Source organism: Phodopus roborovskii, unplaced genomic scaffold, assembly GCF_943737965.1.
Source record: "Phodopus roborovskii unplaced genomic scaffold, PHOROB, whole genome shotgun sequence".
Taxonomy (NCBI): Eukaryota; Metazoa; Chordata; class Mammalia; order Rodentia; family Cricetidae; genus Phodopus; species Phodopus roborovskii.
The window spans coordinates 76031433-76042209 of record NW_026126418.1 but is presented as its reverse complement, the minus strand read 5'-3'; the positions used below and the strand labels follow the sequence as shown (position 1 = coordinate 76042209).

Genomic DNA, 10777 nt, shown 5'->3' with positions numbered 1-10777 from the left:
ACTTTCTCTACTCTATAAGCTTTGTTTTGAGACTTTCCCCCCCCCCTGCATGTTTTAAATGTGGCCTTAAAAGAAATAGTTTAAATTCCCTCACCATAAACAAAAACCCAAAATCCAGATAATTCCCATTCCTACTTATATGGGAGTAGAGTGGTAGACTGAAGGATTCATGGGGTAGTTTGAGAGGATACTTTACCCTTTTTGGTTCAAACCCAGAAGACTGTCCCCAAAACTGTGTCAATAATTGCGATTAGCACATGCCTTTAAGCATTTTGCAAAGATGTAAAGTGAAAGCAAGGAGAGCAGGAATACAAAAGGCAAGTTTTGTGTTGGAACATACTGTGCAGGAAGTGGTGTGGCTTCCATTGTGTCTGTTGTAATTATATTTGCCCTGTATCTTAATGGTTCAGCAGACAGTTTTGTGAGAATATATAACCCTGAGGGGCTGGTGGACAGAGCTGCACTGACATGGTGCAGTGATGACCGTGGCTCAAACTAGTCATTAGGACTGTTAACAGCCACACAGCTGTGACAGAAATGTAAGTCACAGAGTTGAGCTGTTGGAACACTTAAAGGTTGACGAATACAGATTTGTCACCTGAGCTGAGTCTTCAGAATATAGTTTTCCACCAGAGAATTACTATTTGCATACTCTAAAGAAAATCAGCCTAAGTGCCTGGTTTCCTGGTAGAGACTTCTGAAGAAGGAAGCACTCATCTCATTGCTAAGACCTGGTAAAACTTGGGAAACAGCTGGAAGGTTGTCATTGTCTTGGAATTAAGGAATAACCTGATGACTAAGAAGTAACCAAAGAATGCCCTGTGAAATGTAAAGTTAGATGACAGACCCAAGTTGACTGAACTTTTTATTTTCATATTAAAAATAGATTTTTGATCAGAATCTAAAAACTTATCAAGCCTTGGGACTTTTTAGTACATTCTTTTTCATGTTAACTCAGTGTATGTGGTTAAAAATTCACCGGGGATATAAAAACATCCCAAGACTGGAGGAGAAAATAGCCCCCTTACATTCTGGTTTACACTATACACATCTAGTCCTACAGGTACACATAATTTACGAAAATGTAAGTGTAAATGGTACAAACACTACAATGCATTTTCAGTCTTCAACTCACACAATCATGGTAATAAACTGATATTCCAATTAGGAAGTCAGTGAGGTAGAGTATGTATTTCATCTTAAGTTCACACAAGACTATTTCTTACTTTAGCTGAAGCTAAATTAAACCTCTTAAACAGGACAAGCCCTTACGGAATGAGGTGGTGGTGTGGTGACTGGCAAAGTAACTTAAGGACTTCTTTGGAAGCTGTTTTGTAGTGCTGGGATTGAATCTGAGGATGCACATGTGCTAGGCAAGTGCTTTATATCATTACTCCAAACCTCCAGTCCCCAAATGCTTGAAGATGAACTACAAATGATGACTCGTGCTGCAAGCAGGAATCTCATCGGTGGTAACTATGTGGCTCTGGTGGACCTTGCAGAACTTGGAAGGAGCTCTGAGAAGAAGGGGGAAAAAAAATTGAAGCACAGAAACCCCAGACTTTGAAAGCAGGCCTTCAACTCATCTGTACCTCTATAATGTAGAGTACCCCTGAAGCTCATGTATTTTTTCTATATCCACTGCCTGTTCTTACTAAGCTCTTACTGAGTCTAATAAGTTCTGGAGGGCCAAGTTGTTAGGACCTTAGCTGACTTGTCTCTACCACTGGTGTTAAGGTAACCATATTAAAATCTCAGTTGTAGTTGTGCTGCTCATTAGCTTTGTGACTCAGGTAAGTCATTTGTCCCTCCTTAGGCCAATTAAAGAAGCTACTGTCCCTGGACAAAAATACACTTAGAACACACTGGTTTCTGGTAAAGGTAGGTTGGTCTGTATATCCTGATTTGTCCTTTGCTATATCCTTGACCTGTCATTTACCACTTTATATAGTTCCTTACCTACATAAAGGGATAATTTGTACCTACCTTCCAGGATGTAAAAATTAAATGGGATGATGAATGTACAGTATTTTGCATGTATATGGAGTATGCACCTGGAAATGCTTAACAATAATGTGTTACTGTTGGCCAGTTCCATGAGTTACTTTATGTTCTATTAAATGGTTACTAACTAACTAAGCCCCACATAGAAAACGCCTGTGAGATCCAGAGTTTTTTAGACAGTGAAGAGGTCTGCATTCCAGTGTGTATGAGAAATGTGTACCACCTAAAACCCAGGGAAACCCAGACTTGACCTCACAGGTCTAAGCTATTTACTTCTAAAAATGTGTTACAGCTGTTTTGCCTGCATATATATGTGCACAGCTTTGGTGCCTAGTGCTTGTGGAGAAAAGGGTGTTGGGTCCCTTGGAAGATCAGACAGATCTCTTAACTGCTGAGCCATCTCTCTAGTCCTGAAGGTCTAAGATCTACATTGGTCAAGTAGAAAATAAGGAAATCTAGAAGCAGAGGACACAAACATTTCTCCTGGGTCCTATCTCCAGTACCAGTTCATTGACCAAGCCATCAGCTTAGCTTCTTTCTGTACCTACAGACTAGGTAAACTTGTCCAGAAATGGCAGGCAAGGTTTTTCCTAAGACAGTTGAGAGTGGCATTAGATCCCAAGTCTTGGATCACCAACCCCAAAGTTTCCAAGTATTCTAGATAACACTAGACTCTTCAAGAACTTCCTTCTTACCTGATTTTGTCCAAGTTGAGACTCCTCCACAAGGGAGGAGTCTAGATGAGACAAACTGGGTGATGACGTTGAATCTACAGAGGTACTAGTCACCAGTTCTCCTAAAGCATCAACTTGTCTCCTCAGACTGTGTAAGGTGCCCTCTGTCTGCCGCTTTCCTTTGATTAACACTTCTGCTTGCTTAGACATACAGTGTCGAAGTTGAGCCTGAAAAAGTGTTACCAGATGTGGGGTTTACACAGAAGAAATGCACCTCAGCTTCTTCACCTTTGATAAGCAAGTCTGACTTCAATAAATAGGAATGAGGGCAGGGCATGGTAGTATCCCTATTCAATCCTTGCCTTGGGGATGCTGAGGCAGGGCAGGCCCAAGTTCAAGGCCACCCTATAATCCCAGGACAGTCTAGGGTACAGAGGGAGACCCTGTCTCAAGAAGTTTTATATAGGTTAAAGAACATAACTTCACATCAGAATTCTGAACTGGACTGAGTGCCTTGCATGTGCTAGGCAAATGCTCTACCACTGAGCTATATATCCAAGGCCCTAGAATTCAAATGGCTTTGAATGACAGCCATTTGCTACTGTGTGATGTCAACTTCTCTGAACTTTTACAATGTGATCTCTAAGTGTCCTCTCGAGTGCTGCAAGAGGGGACTGAGCAGCATGTGGGCATGGCAACATTTACCCACTCTTGCCAAGCTATCTACACTTTGTGTGTGTGTGTGTGTGTGTGTGTGTTTGTGTGTGTTTTAAGAAGCAACCTTGAGTCGATCTTCACGGTGGCGCAGTCTTTCACGGAGTGCTTCTCCACGCCAATGTTCATCCTTTTTCAGAGAGAAAAGGAGACCAGTGAGTCACCAACTGACACGAGTGGGAGCCTACCATCTTTCCCTCCTACCCTGGCACCCCAAAATCCATTTTTAGCTTTCCTGGGGGAGGTGGGAACCAAACTATCACTTTGTGAAGCCCAGGGACAAACTTTACCATGATGTGAACTTGAGAAAAGTTGGATTTTTCTTCAAAAAGTTTCTCATTTGTGGTGAATGGGAAATTCTCTTTCAAGCTTTCCAACTCTCCTAAGTTTTCATTTCTTTCCAAAATAGCTGCTAGATCTGCTGGGAGTTCTGGAAGAAACTGGTTGAGATTCTTCAGACTGGTTCTGATTTCATCTTTCACTTCAGACTTAAGTGTCCTCATTGCATCACTGATTTCCATTTGCCTTCTTTCCAAATCTTTCTGGTTTGCCATCTAAAAAATGAATTGGGGTCCAATACCAGTACTTAGAATCGAGTTCCTTTATACGTCTTACATTGAAGGATCTACAAATACTGGACTGGCTCAGCTAGTAAAGTGCTTGCTTTGCAAGAATAACGACACCCAAGGCTGGGCAAGGTGGATGATGCTGAAAGTTTAGTACTGACTGGGGAGGCAGAGACAGGTCAATCTTTGGAGCTTGCCAGTCAGTCAGCCAGCCAGCCAAGCCTAACTAGTTACCTTCTGGTTCAATGAGAGACCTTGTCTCAAGGCAGTAAGAGCAATTAGAGGAAGACACCCAGGGCCCTTCTTTGGCCTCTACATGAACCACTCAGTGCATGCAACACCCATGCCCACACCACACAATACTATAACAACAACACACACATCCCCCCAATACCCTATCATACCACACAGTACCCTAACACACAAACACACCCAAACAATACCACACAATACCCTAACACCACACACACACACACCATACAATATCCTAATACCACACACACACACTACATGGTACCCTAACACACATACACACACCCAAAAAAATACTACACAATACCCTAACACACACACACACTGCACAATACCCTAACAACATACACACCAAACAATACCCTAACACACACATACAATATCCTAACAACACACACATATAATACCCTAATAACACACACACACCCCAAACAATACTTAATAACACACACACACACACACAAACCAATAGCTTCGCAAGCCACACACACCAAAGGATACCCTAACAAAAAGGAGGTGAGGAGATGGCTCAGTACAGTGCAGGCCATGCACAAGGACGAGTTTGGTTTCCAGCATTTACATAAAAAGCTGAGTGGTGGCATGTGCTTGTAACTCCAGTGCTAGGGGGCATGAGACAGGGGGATGTATGGAGCCTGTCCTAATTGGTAAGCCTCAGGTCCCAGTGAGAGACTGTATTGGTTAGTTTTATGTCAACTTAATACCAGTTATAGTCACTTGGGAAGAGGGAATCTGAATTGAGCTGATTCTGTCAGGCATTTTCTTGATTAATGATTGATGTGGAAGGTCCAGCACAGTGTGGTTGGTGCCATTCCTGGACTAATGGTCCCGAGTTATATAACAGCTGGCTGAGCAAGCCATGAGAACCATGCCAGTCCTCCACGGCCCCTGTTTCAGTCCTTGCTTTGAGTTTCTGCCCTGACTTCCCTGGGTGAGGAAGAGTGACCTGAGTGTCGTAAGCTGAAATCAACCCTTTCCTCCCAAGTTGCTTTTGTTCATGATGTTTATCACAGCAATAGAAACTCTTAAGACAGCAAGGTATTGTCTTCTGAGGAATGACACCTGAGTTTGATCTCTGGCCTCCACATGTAGAGTGCATGCACACACACATACAACATAAAAAGCAAGTTGAGGGAAGGATGGAGGCATCAGTCAAGAAAGTACTTGGCTTGCAAGCATGAAGACTTTAGCTCAATCCTCAAAAACCACACAAAATGTTGGGCACAAGGACACATTTGTAATGGTAGTGCTGGAGAAGTGGAGAGGGGGGTCTCTTTGGGGCTTTTTGCCCACCGCCCAGCCAGCCTAGTCTAACAGGTAAGCTCCAGGACAATGAGGGACCTTTGATGGGGGTTGCCTTTCTGTATTTATGTTTCTCTTATTGGTTAATGAATAAAGCACTGTGTGGCTAGTGGCCAGGCAGGAAGGATAGGCGGGGCTACTAGAGGAGGATTCTGGGAAAGGCAGGCAGGAGCCCACCAGAGTGGGGATGCTGCCAGGGGAGTAACACCATGCTGGGCATTACCAAGTAAGCCACAGCCTCATGGCAATACATAGATTGATAGAAATGGGTTAATAATTAAGACAGAGCTAACCAATAAGAAGTCACTGGCCAACAGTTTCATAATTAATATAAGTCTTTGTGTGTTCATTTGGTGCTGACGAAGCTGTGGGACCAGGCTGGAAGGAAAGAGTGCCCTTAACAGACCTGTCTAAAGATACATGGCTGGGGTTCCTGAGAATGATTCCCAAGGTGTCCTCCAACTCCACCCACACACATGTGGACCTGCACACTTAGGAGCTTGTGTCTGTACACCTATTCAAAAAAAAAAAAAAAAAAAAAAAAAAATTGGCTGAGCTGGCTCAGTAGGTTAAGCCTGTCAACCTGAGTTGAATCTCCAAAACCCAGTAGGAAGGAGAGAACTGACCCCCTCAAGTTGCCTTCTGACCTCCACATGCTCACCAGAGTGTGTGTGTATGTGTGTGTGTGTGTGTGATGCACTCACACACAACAAATAAATAAATGACATTTTAAAAAATCTAGCTGAACTTAAAATAATTTTAAAAGTATATTTTTTAACAAATACTTTTTCCTTACGTGTATGCAAATCTTAGGGCTAAAAAGATTTAACTTAGAGAACATTCTTAACAATCAGCTTTTCACAACTCCCACATGCCTCTAAGAGAGAGCTACAACAATAAAGCTTGCCTGAACCCTGGGGGAGGGAGTACCGAGTCCACATGGTGTCCAGGCTGGCCAGCTGGCCTTCAGGGGTACATACCTGTTTCTTGAGCTCCAGGTACTCGTGCTGCATCTGGTTGAGTTCCTTCATGAGGCGCCTGGCCCGCTCATGGTTGTCCTGGGCTACCAGTTCAATTGTGGCCATTTCCTTTTGCATGCAGCTGTTTTCCTGTTTTTGCTCCTAGCATAGAGGGAGGCAAACGGCTTTTAGTCTCATATGGGCAGTCATAGTTACTGGCTTCCACACTCACTAGAGCTGTAATAGCCTCAGCTTCTATAGCTGTAGAATGGAGTTAAGTCTATCTGTGTTTTCTGGAGGCAGGTGGGCGTAGGGTGGCTGGGAGAACCCCAAAATTTGAACCTCAGATCTTCAGCGCTATCTCTGACAACTTACTCCCCTTCCTTCACAGCCCCATTAATTATCTGTGAAATGGCAATAATACCACCATGGGTCGTGGGAGGTTGTTATTTATTTATGTATCTGAAATATGGCCTCCCTATGTATATCTGGCTGGCCTAGAACCTACCATGTAAAACCAGGCTGGCCTCAAACTCAGAGATCCTCTGGCTTCTGGTTCTGAGTACTGGTATTAAAGGTATGTAGGTGTGTACCACCAAACCCAGATTAAATTTTTGACATCTAAATTCTATCTCTGTGGTCATCTTGTCTAAGTCCTAAGTATAAGCAGACCACGCTCTGGCAAATGCATCCAAATTCCTTTCATACAGCAGATTCCATTACTCCCTACAGAGAGCAGGGATTTCTTGGGAATCCACTGTGCTCACTGCTCTGAATGATGTCATTATCCCTCCCCAAATACACTTCCTACCAACCCAACACCTGGCAGCCCACAGTGGGCTGAGCATAGTGCACAGCTCTCTACTGAGCTGATACTGTCCACAGGATGGTCCCTGGCAGCAGCTGGAGCTGCTTTGGGGCTAATGACCAAATCTCAGGAAAAACTAACTGTGTGCTTCAACAATAAGTCATGATTAAATATACCCCACAGGTTAGGGCCTGGGTTGATGGGTAATTTACTTTCTCTCTAGTGAAGCAGTAGATGAGTAAAGTGTGTGTCACTTCAGTGTGAGCAGGCTGTGTTCTCTAGACAACAGGGGAGAAAGCACTCACCAGCAGGTTTCTCTCCAGCTGGCTTCGCTGGACCTTCAGTGCTTCCTTTAGGCCAGCTACCTGCTTCTCCGCCTGTTTCCTTTCTGTTAAGAACTGCTTTCGCAGGAGGCTGAAATCTGCCCTCATAGCATCTGCCTCTTCCTGCTGGGCCAACAGCTCACTTGCCTTCTCCATTAGCTGCTGTTCCCGTTCTGAAAGCTGCTGTTCTGGAAGGAAAGCAAGCATGCTTGTAGATCTGGCACAGGCCCTGGGCCAGCCGTGGGCAGTGCTTTCTGAACCTCATGGGCATGGTGCCTAACAGTGTCTGCCATTTCCCTCTGTACCAGTTCGCAAGTCTGTCCTGGCACACTCCATGGGCTCAAGAAAGGCTCACCAAGAGAGACAGCAAACTGACTCCAGGATGGATCCCTATATTCTGTATAGCTCATGCAGTCAACCTTCAATGCTGATACAGTGATTGAATGCACCCACGTGCACAGCTCCTGAAAACCTGCCCTTCAGAGTCCCTAACATCTCACCTTAACGTCCCACTTTCTGGCCCACAGTCTTGAATGAGGCAGGAGGGCATGAAGAGACATGCTGGCCAGTCTTAGTGTCAAACCTCACCATAGAGACACATTCCCCTGCTTCCCTGTGTCCTCAGCCATCTCTCGCAGGGCTACTATCCTCCTTCCTGCTTTGGTTCTCCTTCCTCCTTGGACTTGGGCCAGGGTTTGGGTCTTCTTCACAAGACAACCAGAACAGCACTCCACCCCCAGCTCGAGTCAATTCCCTACAGTGTACTTACTGGTCTGGGACAGCATCTTCTCCAGGCTCTCAGTGCAGCGCTCTTCTTCCTGCAGGGTCCTGAGGCGCCCCTCAGCTGCCGACACATCTGTGAGCAGCTGCTCCAGTTTCGCTCTCTGCTCTGTCTCCTCCTTCTCCAGCTGCTCTTGCTGCTGCCTCAGGGCCACTTTACCAGCCTCTAACTTCTGCTCCTCACTTTCTCTTTCCTTCTGGAGTTTTTGAAACATCTGAATAGAAAATAACATAAAAGAACAAGTGCCCCTGTTGATCCTCAGAAATTTCAGTTCAGAAAGAGAGAAATGTCTGCCAAGGCGGGGAGGGAGGGAGGGAGGAGACAGAGACAGACAGACAGACACAGACAGCAAGAACGAATGCTAGTGCCTTTATAAACATGAAACAGGCTGGAAAGTCACCTGGCCACCATGAGAGGAGAATGCAAGGTGTTAACTAATTAGCATGTGGCCATTAAGATCTTTACAGGACCAATGCCTGACAACTTAACAGCCCCTAACTTACACTAATCAGAGTCACATGGGGCAGTTTGATTTGGGGTGAGGAGGTGGAGGCACAAAGGTGCCGTGAAGCCCTTTGTGCAGTACCGTTTCTTGCTGGTCTAGCTGGAGCTTGCTTTCTTTGATATCATTCTGAAGCTCCTGAAGTTGCTGTTCTTTAGTCTCTGTCTCTTTCTGGCAGCTCTCAAATCTGGCAATCCACTTGCTTATATCCTTCTGCAGCTGCCCCTGCTCACTGAGCAGAGCATTCTGGCACTGGGTGGTGTGGAGCAGGTCCTTTGGGTGAAAGAACACATTGGAGCTACTCACAAAGCCACTTCCTAAGGTTCAGCACCTACCAGGTCTGAAAAGTGCCACATCCTTCACTCTCAGTAAACTTACAGAAAAGTACCCAGGACTCAGTTAACACCTGGCTGGCCCTCTGTCAGTGCCTAACAAGTAAGATGGCAAAGGACAGAGAAATCTTCAGCTTCCCTGTCACCAAGATGGGAATAAAAACAGTTCTGCAAATAACCCAGGACTGCTGAGAAAAATGAAGAGAAACTACAAACAAGGTTCAAAAAACTTAGAAAAAATTTGAAAGAGTTAGCTTTATTTTTAATACAGACAAATTTAAGAATCTAATATCGTAAAATAATTTTGAGGGTTGGAGAGATGGCTCAGTGGTTAAGAGCAAGGGCTGCTCATCCAGAGGACCCAGGTTCAGTTCCCATCACCCAATGGCAGCTCACAACTGTAACTCCAATTCCTGGGAGATCCAAAAGACACACATACAGCAAAGATATATATATATATATATATATATATATATATATATATATATATATATATATATATATTATTTTATTTTTTTTTTTTTTTTTTTTTTTTTTTTTTTTTTTTGAGACAGGGTCTCTTTGTAGCTTTGGAGGCTGTCCTGGAACTCACTTTGTAGACCAGGTAGGCCTCGAACTCATTGAGATCCACCTGTCTCTGCCTCCCAAGTGGTGGGATTAAAGGCATGAGCCACCACTGCCTGGCTACAAGAAAGGTTTTTGGGCTAACTGTGGTGGCTCAGGACTTTAATGCCAGCACTTGGAGGCAGGGGCAAGTGATTCTCTGAGTTCCAGACCACCATGGTCTACAGAGTAAATACTAGGACTGTTAGGGCTACACAAAGAAACTCTGTCTTGAAAACAATGATCAAAAAAAAAAAAAGTTTTTTTCTTATAAGTTTTATGTCTTAGAAACACAGAATTTTAAAGGTAAGGGAAAAGAATTTAGATGTTTCACCTAATTTCCTGAAGGCTTCTGAAACACAACACTAGCCCTGCTCTCACAGGTTGACACGGAGTTACTTAGAGCTGCACTAGTCAGCAACTGACAAGACAGATGCTCCAACTGACAGCTTCTCTGTGGCTCCATGAACAAGCAGTCTTACAGGGGGGCTCCTGTATTTGGCTCTGGTCTAGCTAGCACCCCTACTTCTTCCTAGCTTTGGATAAACCCAAATCAAGAGCTGAAACAGATCAGAGAAGCAAAGCCTTATCTGAGGGCTGTGCTATGTAGGTGACCCTATGGTGCAGTGTATATTGGTGACCCCATGGTGCTGTAGTGCCAGCTGTAAGAAGCCAATTATATTTGTGAACCTTACCTGTTTTGCTAGGTTCAAATGGTCTTGGGTATTACCTAGTTCCTCTTGTAGGGAGTTTATGGCTTCCCGTTTATCTACAGAAAATTTTTCATAAAATGTTATTTATACATTATACATACAGTTTTCCGCTTGATCTCTCCTCAAAGTTCATCAGAACTAAATTTATATTATTTCTGTTAAATCAATGACAATCTTATTAAAGGAAAGAAGACAGTTAAAATGACAACCCAAGTAGGGGTTTTCA

The 10777-nt window shown here is 44.0% G+C and overlaps 1 protein-coding gene across 6 annotated transcripts in view; it reads right to left on the bottom strand.

Annotated features, from left to right (window-relative positions):
* Positions 1-857: 857 nt before the first annotated feature.
* Positions 858-10777, bottom strand: part of Cntrl (centriolin) — an 81601-nt gene continuing 71681 nt past the window's right edge. For 5 of the 6 annotated variants that reach the window (XM_051185281.1, XM_051185283.1, XM_051185282.1 and 2 more), the window contains 9 exons: positions 10534-10607; positions 8988-9176; positions 8390-8615; positions 7603-7808; positions 6511-6651; positions 3683-3946; positions 3460-3522; positions 2700-2906; positions 858-1517 (listed from right to left, as the gene is read on the bottom strand). In XM_051185281.1, coding sequence (XP_051041238.1) covers positions 1464-1517; positions 2700-2906; positions 3460-3522; positions 3683-3946; positions 6511-6651; positions 7603-7808; positions 8390-8615; positions 8988-9176; positions 10534-10607 — 1424 coding nt within the window. In that variant the 3' untranslated portion in view covers positions 858-1463. Of the gene's footprint in view, positions 1518-2699; positions 2907-3459; positions 3523-3682; positions 3947-6510; positions 6652-7602; positions 7809-8389; positions 8616-8987; positions 9177-10533; positions 10608-10777 lie in introns of those variants that run through there. The other variant, XM_051185286.1, reaches the window with a different exon arrangement.